General features: G+C 32.2%; 1 protein-coding gene across 5 annotated transcripts; it reads right to left on the bottom strand.

Moving 5' to 3' along the window:
- Positions 1-13,424: 13,424 nt before the first annotated feature.
- Positions 13,425-18,365, bottom strand: LOC139861980 (uncharacterized). Of its 5 annotated transcripts, XM_071850517.1 has the most exons (7): positions 18,235-18,365; positions 18,002-18,137; positions 16,692-17,443; positions 16,560-16,607; positions 15,950-16,062; positions 13,874-13,950; positions 13,425-13,785 (listed from the first exon to the last, which is right to left on the bottom strand). In XM_071850517.1, exons 3-7 carry the CDS (start codon positions 16,692-16,694, stop codon positions 13,724-13,726), a joined length of 303 nt encoding a protein of 100 aa, XP_071706618.1. In that variant the 5' UTR covers positions 16,695-17,443; positions 18,002-18,137; positions 18,235-18,365; the 3' UTR covers positions 13,425-13,723. The 5 variants fall into 5 exon arrangements, 4 of the variants coding, with proteins under 4 accessions (XP_071706618.1, XP_071706617.1, XP_071706616.1 ...); XR_011764029.1 differs by having other exon boundaries at positions 13,425-13,638; positions 13,713-13,950; positions 16,560-17,443; XM_071850516.1 differs by having other exon boundaries at positions 16,560-17,443.
- Positions 18,366-25,015: the final 6,650 nt, after the last annotated feature.

Genomic DNA, 25,015 nt, shown 5'->3' with positions numbered 1-25,015 from the left:
TTACATACTTCGAATGTGAAGTTTCCGAAAAATACCCCAAACTACGAAACTAGTTCTCCGAATTTTGAAAAAATATTGATGAAGCAGCAAAAACTGTAAACGACCTTAACAGTCAAAAGTTTGATGATAAAGAATAGTATGGTGGTAAATCTGAGAAAAATAGAAGGTTTGGAACTGGAAAACGGATTGAGCAAAGTATGAAGGAGGCTGTGGATAAATTACAAAGACTGAATCCGCCTTCAAAGAATCCAAATGATTCAGTGTCTGCTGAAATCCTTAGCAAATACCTTTCTCCTTACTCTAAAAACCTTTGCGGACAATATTCTTCATCATCATCTTATCTTGAATATTTTAAGATATCATCGTATCTTTCATTATAAATATCCTCCATATTTCTGAAGATATTTTCATAATTATTCTTATCTGAAATAATTTATCTCTTTACACCATCTGTATTATATCATAAAAGAAACTATTTTAGTTTCTAAATTATGAAACCTTCAAGTTTAAAATATGAATGTTTTTGAAGTAGTGTTGGGAATTGAAGCATGAGTTAGTATAATATAATGACACTTGATCAACGTGATTATATTACAGTAAGTCATGCTGAGTTTCTAATGGAACGTGATAAAGGTTCACAGATCCCACCCTCATCATGAACCATGTTACATAACTCTTTCATTCCATATAATCCCTAAATATATCAAGAAAATATATTTCTTGATGATTCGGTCTTTTCCGGATATTCTGGTAATTTGACAAATCAAGATCGTGTCATTACAATTTCTTTCTTAGAACATTAACTATGTTCATCCAAAACTCCATACCTACGAATTCTGGACCATTATCCGCTTGATTTAAGGTCGGGAAGAGAAAACGAAAGCATGAAGCTCCGAAATATAATGGAGAATATAAAGCCCGATAACAACCCCGAAATTACAAACCGTGTATATCAATGCGTATAGCAATATAAAGACACGGGAGAATGAAAAACACTATAACCCTAAGGTAATAGTAGAAGAAAATAACTTCCTCTGGTGGCAGATGAAAAAGAAGAATAAAGGATACGATAGCCAGGAAAATATCAAGAATCAGAACTGGATTAAGCATTTTCACAATCTATTGGGATGTATGAAATAAGAAAGAAGATTATATGAGTGGTGAAAATAAATGAAACGGAAGAGGTCAATTAATAGCGAAATATCAGACATAGCAATCGAGGCAGATTACGCATTTAATCAAAGAAAATCCTAATTTCCGCAAATTTCAAAGAATCAAATCTTATATAGATTATGAAGATTTTCTATTCCTTAAATTCCGGAAATCAATCGTTACTACGTCAAGAGTTAAAAACGAATCTCTATTTCCTCATTTCACTCTTTTACGATAACTTCTCTGTTACGCTTCGAGTAATTGGATTGTTTTATCCATATTATTCAACGGTGATAAAACTATATTTATCAACTCATATTCATCATAAAAACATTTTTATTGTTAGCCATGACGACCTCACTCAAATTTCGGGACGAAATTTCTTTAACGGGTAGGTACTGTGATGACCCGGGAATTTTGGAACAAATTTAAACTTTAATCTTTATATTATTCCGACACGATAAGCAAAGTTTGTTAAGTTGAATCTCAAGAATTTTAAACTATGTTCATACATTCATTTAACCTCGACCAAATTCCAATGATTCAAGAACCATTATATGAACGGACATGATTATATATGTATATGTGTATATATTATAACTTGAAAACGTTAACAAAGTATTAGACGTATAATACTTTACACGAATGTATTTGTTTCGATATAGGTTTAATATAATTATCAACGGAATTAAAAGATAATATCAAATGATTGATTTATCAGATACATTGTATGATCGTGAGTCTCTATTGAGAGGTCCACTTTGATTTAGGAAACCTTTCCTTTTTATCGATATTCGGAATAAATGGTAAAGTAACCTACAAGTAAGAACAAATATGTCAATTAACGATTACTGGACAAAGGTTAGTAGAGATTAACTTTCAACACAATGATTGTCTCGTGTCTCTTGATAAAGTTAATTATTTAGTTTTCTTAATAGTGAAAACGTTTTACGACATAGATGAAACCTTTTAAAGAATGATTTTCAATATAACTATTTCTGAAAAACTAAATTATATTTATTCGATTTAGTTCAAATATATGAAGCGTTCTTCAAAATAATAGATTTTTAGTTATTATAACGTTTCGATAAAAAGATGTGAATGTAATTAGTTTTAGAGAACTATAGTTATTCGATTTAGTATGGACACGTTTTTCGATATAATAGAATTTGATTGTTAAAATGTTTTTATGGATTTTCAATGATATGAAAATGAAAATAAAAATAAAATAAAAGTTTCTAATGAGCAATAAAAGACTACAACATTTCATCTCAAGATTTCAAGTTAAAATGATGAAAATCACTAAACATGTGCACTTGCACGAGAAAAATCATAACTAAATCATACTAACTTGAAAAAGGGTGATTCCGGTGTCCAGACCTCCGTAACTCAAAAATCTACAACTTTCGTGAAGACACAATACGCGGACCGCGTACCTATCTACGCGAAATGCGTAATGTTTGTCGACATAAAAAGTTTGTCAACATAAAAAGTGATGGCTGGGTTAGGTGGGCAACATATGTCTTTAAATATTGAATTCAGGATCGATGTACTTCATATTTCACTCATCTATCTATCTATTACTTGTATGTAATTATTATTATTATTATTATTATTATTATTATTATTATTATTATTATTATTAATCTTATTATTATTATTAGTATTATACATAAAATATTACGACAAGGTTCTGCTCGCGTGTTTTTCAAAACGGGTTTTATGAGTGGGTCAAAGCTAAGGAAATTATGGGTTATAGCTATGGAGGTTATGGGTATGGTTCGGGGATTTTGCTCATGAATCAAACCTAGTGTTTATCATCTCCGTTACGTCTACGTACTTTCCTACAATATTGAATCTCAATATTGATATGTTGAGATCTACGATTATTTGATAATCCGAGTTTCGGTCACATTACGATGAACAACTTTATTTGCTGCTAAGGTGAGTTTCATTTGCTCCCTTTTTATTTACATTTTTGGGACTGAGAATACATGCGAATGCTTTTATAACCATTTTATGAAATTGATACAAATGCTAAACTGATTTGATGTGAGTTTCATTTGCTCCCTTTTACTCTATACATTTTTGGGCTGAGAATACATGCAAATGCTTTATTAACTGTTTTACAATATTTGTATGGTGAGTTTCATTTGCTCCCTTTTTAATTGCTTTTGCAATCTATATTTTTGGGCTGAGAATACATGCACTTTATTTTAAATGCAATGGATACAAGTACATACTAAATTCTACACTGAGTTTGAACCGAAAATCCCTTAGCTTTGGTAACTGTTAACTGCCAGTTATAATAACTGGTGGGCGCGAGTAGTAGTATATGGATCCATAGGGCTTGATATCCCCGTCCGAGCTAGAGCACTAGCCTTTTAACGGACGTATGCTATTTGAGAAACGTACACGTTGGTTTGCGTGTATTATTAAGATGATTATACAAAGGGTACAAATTATATATACGTTAAGTTTAGTTACCAGGGTGCTCAATCTTGTAGAATATTTTGATAAACGTTTCTGGATGAAACAACTGAAATCTTGTGATCCACCTTTATATACAGATTATACGAAACATTAAAACTATGAACTCACCAACCTTTGTGTTGACACTTGTTAGCATGTTTATTCTCAGGTTTCCTAGAAGTCTTCCGCTGTTTGCTTAGATGTTAGACAAGCTATGTGCATGGAGTCTTACATGACATATTTTTCAAGGAAACGTTGCATTCACCAAATCATCACCATGTATCTTATTTTGACTGCATTGTCAATGGAAGTACTGTTGTAAACTATTATTTATGGTGATTGTCTATATGTAGAAATCATCAGATGTCGAAAACTTTTGATTTAAATATTCATTTATGGTGTGCCTTTTCAAAAGAATGCAATGTTTACAAAACGTATCATATAGAGGTCAAATACCTCGCAATGAAATCGATGAATGACGTGTTCGTCCATATGGATTTGGAGCGATCGTCACACATCAGCTGGATGTGATCATACAATGTTTAGCAAACAAAACTTGTCCTCAAGTATCTTATTGAACGAAAAAATCGCCAAAACGCGCTCGACGTGAAGAATCGGAGAAGATGCTCACTATTCCAAGCTGCACGGTGAAACCAAGGCAGACCGCAGGATCAACCGTAGAAATTCACCACGGCCTACCCTATGGTCGACCGCAGTTCGACTGTACAGGTAATGACGGGCTTTTTATCCTTGTTCTTGCCTCATTCCGTATTTTATTCAAAATTGTTTTTATTTTTCTCTCCTCCACGGCTCAAGATCTCCAACCGCACACCAATGAATCTACTCCTTCTCATCCTTAATCTTCAATCTCGATAAGATTAATCTATGAATTCCCTTCATTCAATTGTGTGGGTATGATGAATTCCTCAAACATTGCTTGAAGAAATCTTAATTCGAAAATCATACTCAAATTGATGCTAATAATCAATTGTGTTAATGAAAAACCTCTAAAACCTTTGAAATCATGATTAACATTGCATCAATTTAAGACTTCAAATTCTAGGGTTCATCATACAACTAGATTAGGTTCTCATAATTTCATTGTTCACATGATTCAAACACATTGTCACTAATAAAAAGTACTAATGTAGAAATTGGTAACATCAAAATATTTGTGTTGATGAAAATCAAGTTTACAATTCTGTATTATGAAACTCGAATTTGCAAAACACGAATCCATGTGAACATTATGAAAACCACTAATAATCTAAAGTGCAAACGCATTGTCACCAAAAGAGGGTGAGAATATGAAGAATGTTAACATCAAAATACTAGGTATTGATGATAACTAAGTTTGCAATCATTGTGTTATATGAATATTGTGAGAACATATGTTCATATATTTGCAAACACATTCTTATCAAAAGAGGGTAAGAATGTGAAGAAAGTTAACACTGGAACATACTTGTGCTTATGTTAGCTAAGTTTGCAAAACCATGATTACACAATTGAGTCATTTGTACGTTCACTTTGATTTAAATTGAAGTGTTTTTGTACAGGAAATGGCAAGAACTAAAGATGCGGAATCAAGAGGAAAGAAAGCTTACGATCCTGCAAAAATGCTAAATGCCAAACTCACATACAACATACAATTCCTTAGCGATAGGAAGATTGCTGAAGGAAGAAAAATTGCCTATGGTCAACTATCTGAGCTTATGACTACTTTCTCCGCACTCATGTGGGAGTCTTTTCTTACTATTGATGGACCAATCTATCCAACCCTCATTCAATAATTTTACGCAAATTAATCATATATATAAATAGTTAGGTATATAATTGAAAGATAAAACATCAACCTTTCTTATAATTTTTGTAACAAGTATTTTTTATTTCTTTACCCACATTAACCACATATATAAATAGTTGGTATATAATCGAAAGAAAAAAAAGAATGATATGTTCAAATGTGTGTCTTTAAGTTATTTTAAGCTCATTAACGTTAAATTATTTTTGTTGAAAATATATAGTTATGTACTAAAAAAGGTTTTTCGTACGAAGCAGATGGGTAGCCGGTGCAACTCGCGGCTCTTCCTGCTTGTTTTATTAATGGATAAAAATTACAAATAAAGTATCTTCGAACAATTGACATATTTTCTAATATTTTGCCGGTTCAACCTTAAACTTTTCTTCCTAAACTCAAACCTTAAGCTTTATTTAGCATTTAAATTAAAAGAAGCTTAGTTGTGGTTTATTGAAACCATGAACTCTACAATTTTAAGCTACTTAGAAGTAGTTTATGAAAAAAGTAGAGATTATGAAATATATAATTACTAGAAAGCCCCACAGATACTATTTTATAACTTTATATTATGTGCTTTTATGTCATTTCATAACAATAAACTTTTAGCTCTAGCTACTTTATTAAACACTTACATAAAATAAATTTCACTTTCTAACTTAAAAAATAAATTCCAGCAATCTTATCCAAACACACTCCAATGGATAAAGTCGTAGGAAGAAATAAGGAGACTTAGAGAATTAGACAATTAGTAGAAGCACTTATATATGAAAAAAATGGTCTTACTATTAAACAACACACATGTCTTATTTTATTCGATATATCTAACTACTTTATTTCGATTTCGTCCAGGCATTTAAATGTGGCATTGGATTTTATAGTAGTATTTTTTGACAATAATAACAAAAACTAAATAACTAAAGTACATTCATCGAATGATGAATGAGAAAAAAAAAGAATACATCAACACGACTATGATCGAAAATAGTATAACAACAATAACAAACAAGTTCCCGCTAACTACAACCGATCCAAGTAAACAAAACAAGATAATACAATAAGCCACACAAATATCAAACAAACAACAATCGACAAAGAGAACTTAATGCAACAACACACAAAAGTGGTAATTGATTTGCAGTATATTAGTTTTCAACCCACTTTTAGAGATGCATATACTTTTAAGCATTGACTTTTCAAGTCAAATTCGCTAACATGTATGTTAGACGGATTACGTTAGGCCCAAGTTGTTAAACGGACTTGGGCCTAACTTAATCCGTTTAACAGTGTATACTAAGGAAGACAACAGTAACCTCTATAGTGTTCGATTTTTTGGGGCTTTTAAAATTTACCATATGATCGGATGTTTGAAATATAAACAATAATTTGGTTTACTGTGTCCAAATATTGATAACCAGGGCCGGTCCTGAGTTTGCTAGTGCCCCGAGCGAGGCGGTAAAAAAAGGCCCCTATGAATACAGATCAATGGAAATTATCGAGGTGACGTATAACGTATTGAAAGGCCCTTAGATTCTAAAGTTCCTTTTACTTATGAATTCGTGATCAGTTTAGATTTACACCTACCATCAATTATGTATAATGATGTTACTTACGCACAGTTCGTGATCAGTTTAGATTTACACCTACCATCAAAATGATCTCAATGCATAAGCACAATGGACCTGTGCAAGAAGCTCATTGTGTATAACAAGTTCAACAGATCCGATCCTTTCCACACTTGCACTTAATTCATACAGCTCTTCATCTTGTTGCTTGAAAGTAGCAATAATAGGGTAATACTTGAGTTTTCTTTACATATGGCCCATATACATGTTATTTTTTTTTTTGAAAGGCCCATATACATGTTATACAACTTACATGACGTCTTTAAATGAAAATGAAAAAAAAAGAGGCATGTTTTGACGGATCATGTCGAGTTGGAAGCCAATACTTCTATTCTCATCATTTTTAATTTAGCTCACTAAATCATTCTTATTAAAATAAGTTTCAATTTTAGTTGAATTAATAATACTAGTATAAGAGAAAAGATATACAACTCTGTTTGATGATGTTAATGATGTTACTTAACCACATCGGTTGATGAAGTAAACAATTTACTCGATAAATACAAATGCCCCGAGTTTAAATTTAAAAGATAAGAAGTTGGGCCTTATCTCTTTGGGCTTGGTTTCTTTATTCTTACAAGGGATTGGTTTCAGTAATTTATTTGGGCCCGACAGGTTCTTAAAAATACTTAGTAATTTTTAGGCCCCTAATTTAATGGGCCATAGGCCCCTAATTTAATGGGCCATGTACAAATGTATAGGTTGTACTACTTTATTTGGGCCCGACAGGTTCTTAAAAATACTTAGTAATTTTTGGGCCCCTAAATTTAATGGGCCCTGTACAAATGTACAGGTTGTACAGGTTCTTAAAAATACTTAGTAATTTTTAGGCCCCTAAATTTAATGGGCCCTGTACAAATGTACAGGTTGTACTACTATTGGGTCGGCCCTGCTAATAACATATTCTTTCCTTTTTAACAAGACAAAATTACGCGTTTGGTCCTAGAACTTTTCACCAAAATGCATGGGAGGGATTAAAGTTTATTTCTAACTTGGTTGGTCCCAACTTATGCTTATATTACGCGTATGGTTTAAAAACTTAGCCTTAGTTTATTCATGCCGTTAAAAGCGACATGTGATATGCAATCTTTATCATAAAATGTATTAGATATATTTAGACTTAATTACCGAGATAGTCATCGTAGTTTGTACTATGCTTTTTTCGTTGAAAATAGTCATTGTAGTTGCAAATGTAATTGTAATAGTTCTTTTTATCGACGGATGTTAAAAGATCCCATTAAATCTGTCATGTGCAAAGTATGGATAAAATTGTCATTTTATTTTTTCTCGCTCATTACTTGCATCTCCATCCAAAAAAAAAAAAAATATCCTAATATTTTCAAATTGTTTCACATCCTTTCAGATTCAGATTCATTTCTAAATCCACAAGTATAAAATATAACATTTATAAAATCAACATTTAGGCATTATCCTGTCATTTTTAAAACAAAAAACGGGAGTTTTTTAGCAACACAACACACAACCGAGGTAGATCACATTTTGGCATTAACCGGCCATTTTCAAAACAAATAAATGGGAGTTTTTTACAACACAACACACAATCGAGGTAGATCACATTTTGACATTAACCTGCCATTTTCAAAACAAATAAATGGGAGTTTTTTACATTATTTTTTTCAAATTCATCATAAAAACAACCGAGGGATTCAAGTGCTGGTTCGACGGCTTGGCGATGGGGATGGATGAGTGAACCAGTGGGCAGAACGGCTTTAGAACTCGTTGCGTTAACAGAACAGATCGAAGGGGCTGTGGTTGGTTCGAACAGTACGGATAGCTGGCGGTGGAGTCTAGACGGTAACGGGGTGGTTACGGTTAGCAAGCTTGTGGAAATTCTTGATGGTGCGTTACTTGCTTCGTATATTGATACTATAGAAACTCTTAGAAAGCGACTCGTTCCTAAAAAAGTTGAGGTGTTTATTTGTCGGGCTAGAAGGGGTAGGATTCTGATTAGACTTGAATTGGACAAACTTGGCATCGATCTTCATAGTACTCGGTGCCCGATGTGTGATGATGGCTTGGAATCGGTTGAGCATATCTTTTTCTCGTGTAGTTTCGCAAAAGACATTTGGGGTTAAGTTCTTAATTGGTGGGGATATTCGTCGGTCAATTTCACCTATAGCGATATTTTTGAAAGTACATTCGGCTTCTTTGCTTCTGATAACAAAAGATTAGCGTGGCAAACTTTAGGTTGGTGCGTATGTTACTCGCTATGGAAATCAAGAAACTCAAAAGTTTTCAAAAACAAGACGGACTCGGCTTCGGTACTTTTTAGTGAAATTCAAGTGATTTCGTTCGAGTGAATTTCGCGAAGAATTAAAAACCATAAGTTAGATTGGCATAAATGGTTGAATAATCCGTTGTCATGTTAGTTTGTCGTGTTAGTTTTTTCATGTTGCGATCTTAGCAACGTGTCTTTGTAATTAGTATCTCGTGTACTTTGATTCGTGGTATTTAATATAATCTCTTGCTTTTCAAAGAAAAAATAAAATAAAAATAAAAAAAATAGCCGAGGTGGATCTGGAATTTCACTTAGCATTTTTCACTTTTAGATCTGGTACTTCACGCTTATACCTTTGTTAGCCTTTGTACAGTATAAATTGTTAGATGGATTAAGTTAAGCCCAAGTCCGTTTAGCACTCTCCCGCAGTCCGAGCGCCGAAATCATGAAAGCTCGGACTGGAAGAAAACAATAAATACAAAATAAACGGACTTGAGCCTAACTTAATCCGTCTAACATAAATATGTACAACTGCCACCACACAAAACTTCGATTTAGACCCTTAACATCGAAAAACAGGAATGGTTGTGAACTCATCGAAAAACAAGAACAATTCTCATCGGAACTAAACCCACCAGATTGGTTTTTTTACCTGATGTCGGATTAGATCGGAAGCATTAACTGATGACGGAAAAGTCGTGACATTGGAGGGTGTTGCTGCGTCAGTTCTTTTGTTGTACATCGGTGTTCATCAGGGATCGCTGATGGGTTTACGAACAATCTGAAAATCCAGATCGAAAATGCTTCCAGGTCGATGGTGTATGTTAATCGATGTATATAATTGATTTATGACAATTCTTAATTTTTAATTTACAATTACATATATAAACGTTTCATGTATTCTAGGTATGTATGAGGTTAACTTTTTGGCATTGGTAATTGGTAACATAAATAAACATAAGCGAAAACGACAGTAAGAACTATATTTGGACTTTTATGAAAGAAAGACTGATGGTAAGAATGACAGTATGAACGACAGTAATAATTTTTTGAGTTTATCATATCTGGATTGACAGAATTTCTTGAGTTTGTTTGCTAGGAAATCAAAACATCGCAATATAAACAAAAAATGGGACCAAGCGCGTAACATTGGGGTTAACGGAGAAAGTTGGGACCAAACGTAGTATTTCACATGTATGCATTTAACGGAGAATGTAAAATGGGGTTAACTTTTGGGACAAAATGCGTAATATAAGCAAAAGTTGGGACCAATCAAGTTGAAAGTAAACTTTAGTCCCTACCATGTATTTTGGTGCAAAGTTCTGGGACCAACAGCATAATTTTGTCTTTTAACATTTAAGACTCCTTCTGAGTTACAATAGATGACCAAAAAATTGTAAAGGTAGATTGACAATGCATCACGTTAGTATTTTCTCATATAAACTTAAATATTGAATTTTTTTGGACCTCACACTTATCGATAATAATACACCCAAAATAAAAATAAAAACGAAATGAACCTCACTATACCGTATTCCTTCTCTTTTTAAAAGTTCATTCTCTCAAAAGACAGTGAGGAAGAAGCTTGTGGCTACTGTCGCTTGCAAAGGCTGCATGAAGACTAATGAAGATGTCATTGTTGGCACAAGTATAAGAAAAAAAAATGTTGGGATTGTAGCTATAACCCACCACAAAGGCCCAAGAGAAAAAAAGCAAAGAAATAATAGGACAACATAAAGCCAAAAGCATCCCACCATCTCGCGCCTTATCTTCATCCTTCCCGATCTAAATTGCTTCACAGTTTTGACACTGTATATGAAACAATTATGGTTAACAATATCATAATCATAAATTAGGTTGGTATATTTAAAGGATCATAATCATAATTCTGGTACATTGAGATTTTAAATTGAGCATATGCTAATTATGTCATTTTATGCACTAAAAAACTTTTGTTAGCAAAGCTAGTCATGAATCGGAGGGGGGAGAGTCTTGTAACTGAAGTAGACTACCGAAGAGGTGTGAAAAGGGGCAATTATCTTTGCACCTAGACTACTTAAGATTCAATTAAGGCTCATAGCGATATCGAGCTGATCATTAACTATAAGATTGAGGGATCAAGTCATGGTATTGGTCAATTATATATATTCATGAATTAATTTATGGTATTATGTGTGTGAATTGTCTTTCCCCAAAAAAAAACATGTCATTTTAAGCACGGACGACGGATATATATCATTATGGTATTATGTGTGTGTATTTGTATTTTTTCGTTAATAAAAATTTCTGCCGTTCGAAATAAAAAAACGACGGACATATATCATTACTTGAATAGTTGAATGAACAATTACTCATTAACTTTCTTTTTTAGCTGTTTAAACATGAATAGTTATTATATTTAGTACACTTTGATAGGAAACCAAGATCAAGAATGTGCCCTTTAAGGTCACTCCCTATCGTGATCAACACTATTCATCTTCTTAACTGTCACATCAGCGCCACATCAACACTTATATCCTATAACTAACCAATAAAATCTTATAACTAAACACTCCCTATAATAATTACCAATAACTAACAATGTACAAAAATTATAGCACAAAGTATAAACACTTTAAAGCATTGAGGGTCTCACGTGCATATAACACTCTCGCCAAATCCATAGTGAATGTGTGTAACTAACGCGGATAACTAAACGGTGCCTATGGTTAGTTACGGGTAATGACGGGTAACTAACGGGTAACTAGCGGATAACTAACTATAGGGAGTGGTCCTAGTTTATCAAACGGTTAAAGCTACAAATATGTCATATACTTTAAGTTTTATTTATATGTAACTTATATACCTTAAAAATATCAATGTAGGTCTTAAACTTTCAAAATGTGTGTTAATGTACAGAAAATTTGACTGTTAACTGATGAACCAATAAAATTATATTTGACATTTCTTAAATTTTATGTGGCATTATTTGGATTATTATATAGAAAAAGAAATTAAGAAAAATATAAAAAGAATGATTTGTTAAATATAACTATTCAATGCTAAAATCTTATAATAACTTTATTAAAAGAAAGTTTTGAATGTTAACATTTTTAACTTTATAAAAAATTTATTCCACCCTCCTATTACAGATGTCCACTATAAACTACATAAAGTTTTCGAAAATACCATTAACTTACTATTCACCGATAAAATTTTACCAAGATGCCAAGTATGCTCAAACTCATCGCCACATAAGTTTAACAAAAATGTGAAGGTATTGGTCCTTGATCCATATTTTTCCATTTTTTAAGGTATCGGTCTGGTCCGGGTTAAACCCGAAATACCCAAGGTTTTGGACGAACCGGATGATTATATATATATATGGTAGATTCATTAGAGAATGAATATCGTGTTCTATTTTATTTATTATTGAAATGGCCACTACATACCATATTACATGCAAAATATGATACCATATTACATTTATTTATAAGATAACTATGATTTATATATTAAAGTTGCTATATATTAAAAACTTAGCTATAAATGCATGAATAAGTTTGTCTTTGTAAACAACTAGATTACATAATGTATTGTATATTATGTATCAATCTGTTACTCACAGTAAAAAAAATCAAGTTTATTGGTTTAATAGGTAAATATGTATAAGATGGTAAGAATTTGAGTTATTTTAAATGGGCCGGGTATTTACCCGAATTGCTTGGACCGAAGCTAGAATCGGATCGAACCGAACCGTTTATAAATGGTTCGGTCCTCGGTTCTTATTTTAGTAAAAAATTGGGTTTCGGTCCGGTTCGGGTATTATCTGGTTCGATTTGGATATGGACCATGCACAAACCTGTATTTACATCAAAGAAATTAAAATTTATAATTAATGCTTTACTATAAACCTTAGAATTAAAATTAATAATTAAAATTATGGTTATTATTTTTTATAAATAATCGTAAAATAAGATCAGATAAAAGTGGAACACAACATGTGCAAAAAGAGCGTGGATTTCCTGTGGCCCTAACATAGCGATTGGTTCACGCACCTCATCCCGCGCGTAGGATGCCCTAGTGTGATTAAGCTGGAATCTAACAACAAACCATCCATTTTATTCTTATTTATACATTATATATACATTCAAGGAAATGCTTCATTATATTTGTCACACCCTATATTGACATCAGGAGGACTGTAGATTGATTTGGGAAAAAAAAAACAAAATCACATCTTTATATTTGTCAAATCCTTTATGCTCTTCAGCATTCCGCTTCAATTATAGCAAATTAAACTTGTTTAGATATAACTTTCTTCCATCATCTTCAACACACTACTTAAGTTCTATAAAGAGCCAAACTCCAGTCTACGTTCCGATATTATAACTTAGATGGCGTGGAACAACATATTCCTAAAATCAAAGTGTAGGAAAAAATCTACCTTTCTCGAATTTAGAAAACCGGTACAGGAAATTCGTGCTCACGATCCCTCCTCTTTGTGCTAAAATCATGTCCTGATTAATTTGGTACCAACAATTGTAAAAATGGATAGTAATATGTAAAATTGGATAGTACCAACAAATTAGTATTTGAAAGCGCTACCATGACTTGAACCCGTAAAATGCAACAGCACAGCAGCGCGATTCCAAAAATTACATCCAACATAGAATATGGGAACTCTGGAAAAACATTCAATATAAAACATAGCACAATTAAACATCAATTTCAGAGTAGAACTAGTCCGGGTCCGGCCCGCGCGATACGGCGGGCCTTTCGGTCTGCGTATTCATATTTAACGTAGCTTTATGCATTTACAGTAGGAAAAACGGCTCATGTGTTATGCGCCGTTGTTAGTGTCGTCGTATTTAGTGTTTTTTAAAATATGTCAGGTTCGAACGTAGTTAGTTTCGTTTTGTTGATAAAATTATTTCGAGTCTGATGGTGCTGGCGAAAAAATATAACTCGCTGCGAGCAGGAAGATATGGGCTGTCGTTGTTTTTAGCGTTTTTTAAAAAGTGTCCGTTTCGAACGTACTTTTTATCGTTTTGTTCATAAAATTATTTCGAGTATGACGCTACTGTCGAAAAAATTTAACTCGCGGCGAGCGAGAAGATACGGGTTGTCGTTGTGTTTAGCGTTTTTTAAAAAGTGTCCGTTTCGAACGTAGTTAGTTTCGTTTTGTTCATAAAATTATTTCGAGTTTAACGGTGTGGTCGGTGGCATTTAACTCGGAGCGAGGAGGAAGATACGGGCTGTCAAAGGCTTTGGGTGAAGTTTTCATTTAAGTAAGAGAATTGACGGTTTACACCCCTGAAGGTTGGTGTGATTTTTGTAAGTTGGTTATAGTTGAGGGGGGAGGAATGAAAATTGCAAGTGGGAAATGGGTGGGTGAAGAATGTGGTTTTGACCCCAAACGACCAAGACTGTCACGACAAGAGTGGCACGACAATTAGTATATGTAAAATAAAATGATGGTGAGCATACCACATACATTTGACAAGTATGATCTCATAAGCATGTAAACATAATCCTTAGAAACTTTGAAGATGCACAATCATTCCACAGGTCCCAAAAAACATTTTAAAAGTCTAGGTAACTTGAATTTCCAAAAATTACTTAGACGGATCTATTGATCTTGTATGGGTCAAAGTTGCCACTGTATTCAAAAAACACCCGCCACTCGTTTTCAATAATATGAAAACCTGGAAACACACTTAACATGATCAGGACATTACTATAAATCTCATGAATTTTATTTAATTAAGGGGGTGTTTGGGATTGCGTTTTGAAAATTGATTATGCGTTTTAAATAATCAGAATCGGATAATCAGCTGTAACAAAACGTGATGTTTAAAAAAGGTGTTTGGATTTGATTTGATTATGTTGTTTGATAACGTAATAATTAAATAATCAATTAATATAAGTGTTTGGCAAAGTAAATTATTTGACAACTTAATAATAAAATTACTAAAATGGACATCCATAAATAATTAATTACTCTCATAATACAAACTATTTATCAAAATATATGATTAATGAAATTTTAAGAATTATGAAAAACGTATATTTTTTACATAGCGTATATATACTCCGTATATATACTCCGTATATACTTTACAAAGTCGATATATATAGAAACTAAATTCAGCGTGGCAAATATTGTGGAATATAAACGTGGCAGTGGGCTTCAAAAAGAATTCTGTTCCAATATTTGTTGTTAGCCTTGTGTTATTTTTAGGTGGTGAATACAAGGGTAATTGAGTAAAATATTGAGCTAACACAAGAAAGTAAATAATGCGTTTTTGCTGCACTGACACCTACAATGCTTCTTGAAAACTGCGTTTTGTGTTCCTAATAACGCAATTAATTGACTTTTCATTTTCATTTGCCAAACACAATTATATGATTATTTACGATTTTCAAACGTGATAATCAAAAAATCATGTTCAAGTCGCAACCCCAAACACCCCCTAAAACATGAAACAAGATAGCATATGGTGGCACAATGTGCAGATTATGTTTTACCAATCTCAGCCAACAACTCAAAGGGTAACTTCGGTTTGACCTATTGTTTAATTTTAGCCAAAAAATGCTATAGTTTTATTTTAGTAGTTTGACCTATTCGATATAAAACCTAAACCCAAGTGATCCAGTTATAAGTAAATACGTAAAACTTACAAATCTAGTATAGAGCACATGGCAGCGGCAGCACGAGTCCATATAGCCGCTTGAACTTTGAAAAGGTATGCAGTCTCAAAACAAATACAAAGTTCTCCGCCAAGCACGAGTTTCTGTTCAAAAGCATAGATCAACATCATAAAACTGGTCCCATGTGACATCCAAATGATGAAGAATTGTGCCATTAACTCTGGACAAACTTCAGGCCCCAACTTGACAATAGAGAACAAATATGTGCAACCACCACACATACTTGATCATAATTTTATACTACAACAACAACAACAACAACAACAACAACAAAAAATTAAAAAATGAATAGTAGAAAGTCATATTTGATCATAATCTTATACGATTCTAAAATTCTAAAAATAAAAAATGAATAGTAAAAAGTCAACATTTGTGAATAACGTAATGTTAGACATTATGTGCTTCGGTTTGATTTAACCCGAACCCCAACACAAAACATACTCGTTTCAAATTATTTAAATAACACTTTAAAGAAGCAACCTCAACATAATTTAAACAACATCATCACTAACATTTACAATTGAATACTTGTACCAGTATTTTATCTTAAAAACAAACTTAGAAGTCTAAGTAGTTTTACCAAGTATGCCCTTCCATACAAGAAGACATAAACCGTTAAAACAATCATCTGTAACCAAAAGAAGAATTCCATCAGAAAAAAAATACTTAATCGTACATAATGTATTGAAGACGATACGAAAAAGTAACTTACCATTGTGTATGCATAGCAACTAACTGTGGTCAGAAGCACTAAAAAGGCTTTAGTTGACTTCCATACCTTTTATTTGTCCAAGCAAAAACGGCCCATTTGATCCACAACAACAATATTCAATCCCACCATGTAAGGTATGGGTCCACCCATTTGACCCGTTTTAGCATATATATTTTTTTGGCACATATGACCCATTTAACATAAAATTAACAAACTATAATTACCTATTATTACCAAAAAAGATTAAAAAGGCTACATTCAGTAATATATAACCATTTGCCAGTATGGGTCCACTCTAAGAATATGTGTTCTTAATGTTCACATACAAAATTCACAATTGTCATTGAACAGTTATTCAATAAATTATTACCAGCATGTAGATGGTAAAAGAAGCACAACGTGTGACGAGCCAAAAGAACTTTCAACTTGTATGACCGTTAGTGATAAAAGCACAACCAATCTAACCCATTCATACATAAGTGGGCAGATATTGCTACCTCTAGTAGAATGAGCTTATGCTTGAAGCCCAAACATGGAACTAATGTAGACATCAGAAGGCAAAAAGCAGTGAACATAAAACTGATGTATGGTTATGAAGATTGAAGAAGACATACAATGAAATAAATGTTAGACAATAATACCATTAGGCATATTCTGTTGCAGCCTTTCGTCTCCGTCAAAACAATGTCCACTCAAATTCGTCACCCTATGTCCCTATTGTGCCCCATCTCTTTAACTCCCGATGCTTCGTCCTTTAAGAAAAAACATAAGAATATTAACGGGTTTCATTTTATAAAAATGAATGATATCAAACATAAAATGGGTATCATATTTTTAAAGCATCAAGAAAATACTAAACTATAAAAATAACACATTATATACAAACAATGCAATGTGCAGCGTAAGCAAGCTAAAACAGATGTACTCGTAGTCTCGAAAATATAACTAATATATATGTATAAGTTAACCTACTACTCTCGTCTACTTAAAGTAACCGATTCGCTATATATAGATACCAAGTGGCAATCTTCTACTTAGTGTTAAATTGATTCAGTAAGTTATAATACGTATATATAAGCAAATTCCAAACTTTCAGAATACCCGTTAAAACAAATAACCACAATTACCCAATTGTACATTCAAGCCAATAAAAAACACATGATTAATTTTGCAAAACGTATGAGTTAACCAGAAAATTATAATTGTATGGAAGTCAAAACACAATCCCTATTTTTTTTCAAAATCCGATAAAGATAATTTGGTTGCAATAAGAATTTTAAAAGCAAAGAGAGCTTAATCAAAAGACAAACCTCAAAGAAACGGAAGGGATAAAGTCGCACATATCCCACAACTTCAGATAGAATGTCGATTTAGTGTTGCCGGTTCTTTCTTGATAAACATCTTTCAATTTCAATCTCGTGTGTGTGATTGATTGTTTAGAATACCCTAATTATGAAGAGTGGAGAAGATGAGTCGTGATAAATCAAAGAGACGATGGAATCTTGTAATATCGGAAATTTGGCGGAAATTGATATGGGCGTACCTTTAATTTCATGATATTGGACCAAATAATCGGACGTGAATCATCAATTTAGATTGTATTTTGGTTTCCTATACTATAAGTTGCGATTTATGGTTTGTATCCAATGGATGAAAGAGACGATGAACATAGCGATTTAGAGCACTGGGTGTGGATCCAGTCAGCTCGGCGTCGGTTAACCCGCCGACGGTCGGACCACACCATCTCGGTGTCGGTCCGGCGTCTCAAGGGCCGAAGTCGTCTGCACGACGGTGGAGGTGTGAGTTTTGTGGGTCCTACTATTTGAAATCCTGAACGTTATCCGTCGCCGATTTTTTATTTTTTTTTAACTTACTAATTTCATATATAAATTGAAGGAAGATATACAAGGAGATGATTATCTTTGAACGAGAATGGAGGCTGAAATTTGAAGAAGATGAAGTATCTTTTTCAATTTACATATTATAACCCTCATAGTTTCAGTAACTTATTATTATTATTTTTTTTTATAAAAAGTAGACAATACATTTAATCTAATTTTATGGTTTATATGAAAATAAATTGTCATTGTTGAGTATTTTACGTATATAGTAATAAATATTTTTTTTTTAATTTTATTTTTCTTTTATATCATCAAATAGTGTTTCAATATATTCATGATAAATTATAATAATAATAATAATAATAATAATAATAATAATAATAATAATAATAATAATAATAATAAATATAATAAAAATAAATATATTCTCTCTCCAAGACACTGAACTGACCATCTTCCCAATTCCCCTGTTTTTTCACCAATGTCAGTTTTCAGTGTCAGTCCAGTCAGCGTCCAGTCATCAGCAAGACACTGAACTAACACTGAACTGACGCGTCACCACACCCAGTGCTCTTAGGGTTTCAGTCGTCGAAGGGAGTGATTTTGGTTTGCGTCTGTTGAACAGAGAAGGAAAGAGAATTCTGTTTAATGTATTTTTTTTTCTTTTTTTTTTGTCCACTGTGGTATAGATAAGTGCTAATGACAATTAGGCTGTGATTAACATGTCAGCATTTAGGATTAGGATTAAGCTAATGATGCCACGTGGGATTTATTTTCATGATTTATATGGTGTAATAGATAGATATTTATAGCATTAAAATTACTACTGTTATATACTTTATTTTTTCTCGATATAGACTATTAATGTGACCGGTACCGGGAGAATCAATAAGACTACTTTTTTAATATATATATAATATATAATAAATTTTTATAATGATAATGTCATAAATAAAGATTATAAAATTAAAAAAAATTCAAAACTGAAGAAATAAATTTTAAACTCTCATGATGATATTATTAAAATAATTAATAATATTTAATAAAAATATTAACATGTTAATTATATAATATATCAAGCATTATTACAACCTTATGATAAAACACTCTCATAATCATATGTACAAACATTATGTACAACCTTATAATAAACACTCAAATGACCATATGTAAAATATTTGAAGCATTATGTACAACCTTATGATAAAACACCTCCATGACCATATGTACAAACTTAAAAATATAATTATACAATATTTTATAAAACACACATGAACACATGTACATACTTTGAAATATATTGTACAACTTTCATATAATAATTGTATTTTAAATTTTAAAAAAATTTCAAAAGGATTTTTTTATTACTAATAATTATTATAAAAAATATAAATACTCAATTTTTAAGTAAACTTTATTATTATTATTATTATTATTATTATTATTATTATTATTATTATTATTATTATTATTTATTCTTATTATTATTATTATTATTATTATTATTATTATTATTATAATTATTATTATATTATTGTTATTTAAATATGAGTTCTTTTTACGAGATTAATTACGTTACATATATATACGAAATACATGTCTTAATAAAGAGTTGTAATGTAGGTTTTTATTACAAGAAAAATAATTGTAATGAAAATTGAAAGATGGTGATGGGAGAATAAATGTAGTTTATTTATTCTGACCAAGTTAAGTACATCAATATGTTTGTAAAAACGGCGAGGAGTTTCTTAGTCGGAATCCGTGGTTCCACGTGTCATTAAATTAAATGACTTTGGCATTTACATTCACTTAATACCTAAAATGTATCATTAAACTGTTTTATTTAAACAAACTCGTGATTTCACGGGTCATTTCACTAGTATTTAAATATTATATGGCAGTTTTTGGATTATTATAAAGAAGGGAAATAAAGAAAATAAATCATTTTCTAAAAAAATGTAACAATTCATTCTTTTTTTAACGTCAATTTTGACATCGAATCCTCTCATTTCACTGAGATTTTTTACTACTCAACCAATAGTTCGGTGGTTGTAACAATTCAATCTAAAGCTTATGATACCTTTATTGAAATAAAAGTATTAAATTTGAACTTTTTTAACTTTATAAAAAAATTACTCTTTCCGTCTCATTATAAGTGTCCATTATAAAATTACACGAAATTTTAGAAATCTTTATTAACTTTATTTTTCACCAATAAAATTCAGCATGATGTCACGTATGCGCAGATTCATAGCCACATAAGTTTTACAAAAGTATATCAGTTCAAAACTTTATATTTTATATGTTGATATAACACATAAACAACAAGTTTATAGTATACAATAGTATTTTTTGAATATATAGCATATATCGAAATAAAAATAAAAGTACATGACCAATTTATACCTTTATCCTTATTTATATATTTATTTTTAATATTTAATATTTGTTATATTTATATTTTCTAAATAGATAATAAACAATAAACATTTATACCATTCTTTTAAAACGATAAACATGATTAATGACTATGTATGGTGACTGCAATAAACGTAGGATACTATAAAAGGTAGAAGGTTTTTCCTGTCCGGGCTATCTGAGAGGACGAGTAATCTGATTTTATACTTTATTATACGCAGTCCATCGGGATTAATCTCTGGCTTTTAACCCTTCCTTAATCACCACAAAATACGTGTCTTAAACGTGATTCGAATCTAAAACTTCTTACAAGATACTCAAAGCCCAACCACTAGAAAACCTACGATAATATCATAGATATGTAGTACAGAGTAGTAATTAGATAGTCATGTTAACTTGTTACAGTAAAAAAAAGAATGAAAATTCTAATTACTACCTGATGATTGGTATATGATCAATTGTGTTATAGCTCATGTGGTAGTGGTCTGCATCTCTTAGCGAGAGGTCATGAGTTCGACTCCCGTGGGGTGCATCATTGCACATAATGTTGCCCCTTTACCCTTAAATTCCACATAATGGTGTCTTTCGCACATCGCGTTGCGGGGGCAGTTGGGGGGGGGGGGTTGTGACAACCCGGAAATTTTCGACCAAATTTAAACTTTATCTTTATATTATTCCGACACAATAAGCAAAGTTTGTTAAGTTTAAATCTCAAGAATTTTAAACTTTGTTCATACATTCATTTAATCTTGACCAGACCTTGACGATTCACGAACCATTATAATTGGATAGGAATATATACGTGTATATGTGTGTATATATATTATAACTTGAAAACATAAACAAGGTATTAGGTATAATACTTTACATGATCGTATTTACCGACGGAATTAAAAGATGATACCAAATAATTGAGCTATCAGATTCATTATGATATGATTTACGTGCCTCTGTTGAGAGGTCCACTTTGATTTAAGAAATCTTTCCATTTTAACAATATTCGGAAAATGATAAAGTGATTTACGAGTAAGAACAAATGTGTCTATTATAGAGAATTAGACAAAGGTTAGTGGAAGACTAAATTACATAATAATTTAGTTTCAAATGTACGAAAACGAATTACGATATAATAGAACTCGATTATTTAAATAACGTAAGTTGGAAAATTGGTTGTTAAATATATAGATAACTTGCAAAGTGTATTTAAAACGTGTTTATATATATTAGAAATATTTAATTTCAAATTAATTAAGTAAACGATTGTTACGCTCGCTTATGGATTCGATTGATATTTAGATATGTCAAATAGTACATAAAGAAGTTAAAATAAACGCTAGTACATAAATGAACTACTTAGTTAAGTTTTAAAATAAAAACATCATATGATATAATAAATTTGAGATTAATTTAATTATAAAATGTTTTGAGTTAAAAGAATACTATTATATATATATTGTAAGACCCAAATATTTATTGTACATAATGTATTTATGGTGTACGATGCGTGTATGAAGTGTACAAAGCACGTACGTGTTGCTTGCTCGAACGTCGAAGGAAACTGGACGTTGTCTGAAGTGACAAGGTGTGTACGTATCTTTTCAACCCCAAATAAAGTTTGTGTTGATGTTTTAAAGCCTTACCATTGAAAAGAAAATCTTATTACGTTTCCAACGATATTTGATTCATCAAAAACGGAGCTACGGTCAAAACGTTATGGCCAAAACAAGTTTCTGCAAACTGACATGTAGGTTGGAGCGGCGTTCCACCATTTGGAGCGGCGCTCCGATTGCTGCTGATACAATTTTCAGCATTTTTAAAGGGTTTAAATGAGGGGTACTTTGGTCTTTTCACTTGGGGTATGTTTGGGGTCATCAAAACTGATCCATTGATCATTTTGGATCACATTTCACTCATCAAACACTCTCATCAAACCCTAGAGTGAGAAACCCATTTCAAGTGTGAGAAAGCTCCATTTGGAGAAGAAGAAGTTTGATTCGGGTCAAGTCTCAAGTATTAAAGTTGCTCTACTCGTCAACGGCATCATTTTGACGGTATTGGTAAGTTCAAACTCCGAATTTCATCTTTGTAATTTAATATTCAAGTTTAGGGTTTTGAGCTAGTTAGTTGTAAAACTCATTTAGGAGGTGAAATGGGTAATTGTAACTAGTTATTGTTGATGTTGGTGGGTTTTGGGTTGGTTAATGATTTAACCATGTTTAAGACTTGTAAATGGTGTATCATCACTAGTATTAGTGATTATTGATGTTTTGGAGACCATTAGGGTTCTTGTGATTGACTAATTTTGACTAGAGTCAAAATTAGAGTTTGTTGATGATTATGACTCAATTGTCGAGGTAATAAGGTTTATAAACTTATAATGGATTAAGTTGAAGTATAGAACCGGGTTAAATATGTTTTAGTGTCAAAACTTGCTAATGGCGTGATATTGACTTCTTATGGATCAAATTAGGGTTTAAGTGTCATTTTGGGCAAGATAGGTGTTTAACACCTATGATTGGGTTTGATTGACATATTAGGACCATTCTCACTTGTGTTAGCGATTATTGGTTAGTTTGGGCGCGGTTTGTGCTTGAAAGTGCATTTGGGTCGAAATTGCACTAGTTGTCAATTTGGGTTGATTTGTATATCCACCCTAATTGTGTTACTTGTTATGTGATAAATGGAATAGGTACATTCCATCGGCGATTGCGGATTTTGATTTGACATCCATCAAGACTTCAAGGTGAGTGTTAATATCCTATGTGCATATGTATGTGTAGGATGGGTGCGGGTTGGGTGAAGTGATTCTCGGCTATAGAGTTCACTTCACATATAGGTGGATTTGATGGACTTGTGTATGGGTCCAATTGGCACGGTTGTGCGTTTTGGTTGACCACTTTTGGCGAAGTACACACTTTGGGTGTACGTTATCACACGTGGTTGTGAGTGGAATAAGTATACATGTATGTATATAATGTATTTATTTGTAGGAACGGATATGTGTTGTCCAAGTTAGTGATATATGTCGTTGTACACTAACGGCTTTTATGAACGGATGTATGTGGTCCGAGTTAGCGATATATGTGTTGTATGCTAACGGTTTATTGTATAGATATGTGTTGTCCAAGCTAGTGATATATGTGTTGTACACTAACGGTTTTATGAATGGATATATGTTGTCCAATTTAGTGTTATATGTGTTGTACACTAATGATTTATGAATGGATATGTGTTGTCCAATTTAGTGTTATATGTGTTGTACACTAACGATTTTATAAACGAATATGTGTTGTCCAAGGGTTAGTGATATATATGTTGTACACTAACGGTTGTTATGAACACCGATGGGAAATTCGAGTACCATTCCTTTTTACGATTGGTTAACCTTGGGCGTTTATATATATATATATATATATATATATATATATATATATATATATATATATATATATATATTGACGTATTGTTGTGATGTAGCTAACCCTCCGGGTGTAGCTTATTTGGCGTTGTTCACATCGTCATTGGTGAACTTATATTTTGTTGATATCTTTAGCTTGTTGCTTAGAGATCGTACGGTATGCTTAGTGTAGTTGCCTTATTCATGGATGCTTCGGTATGCGGTATTTGATATTGGTATGGCGTGTCCATTTTATACATATATGTGTATGTAGTATATTATCACTCACTAAGCATTAGCTTACCCTCTCGTTGTTTACATTTTTATAGATTTGCTTGGATGCGGTGGCTCGGGTAAGCGTGGGAACTAGTGGCTCGCGTAGTAGCTTTAGAAGGCTTGCTTTTGGATTAATTAGGATTGGGTAGCGTATCCCCAATCGCCATGCTCGGCTTTATTTTGTGTTAAAAATCATGTGGTTGAAAACTTGTATTTTCGTACGAAAGTCGTAAAACGGCCGATGTGAGCCCGGTCTCGTAAGACCCATTTTATTATTGGAACGTGTTAGTTTTAACTATTGTAATATGTTGTGAAAACCGTTTGATCTAAATGTGTCAGGAAGTCGAAGATCTTTTTCACAACAAAAGGAAAAGTTGGACTGGCCGTTTTGG

Source organism: Rutidosis leptorrhynchoides, chromosome 8, assembly GCF_046630445.1.
Source record: "Rutidosis leptorrhynchoides isolate AG116_Rl617_1_P2 chromosome 8, CSIRO_AGI_Rlap_v1, whole genome shotgun sequence".
In the NCBI taxonomy this organism is placed as follows: domain Eukaryota; kingdom Viridiplantae; phylum Streptophyta; class Magnoliopsida; order Asterales; family Asteraceae; genus Rutidosis; species Rutidosis leptorrhynchoides.
This window is presented reverse-complemented; position numbering and strand designations above follow the sequence as displayed.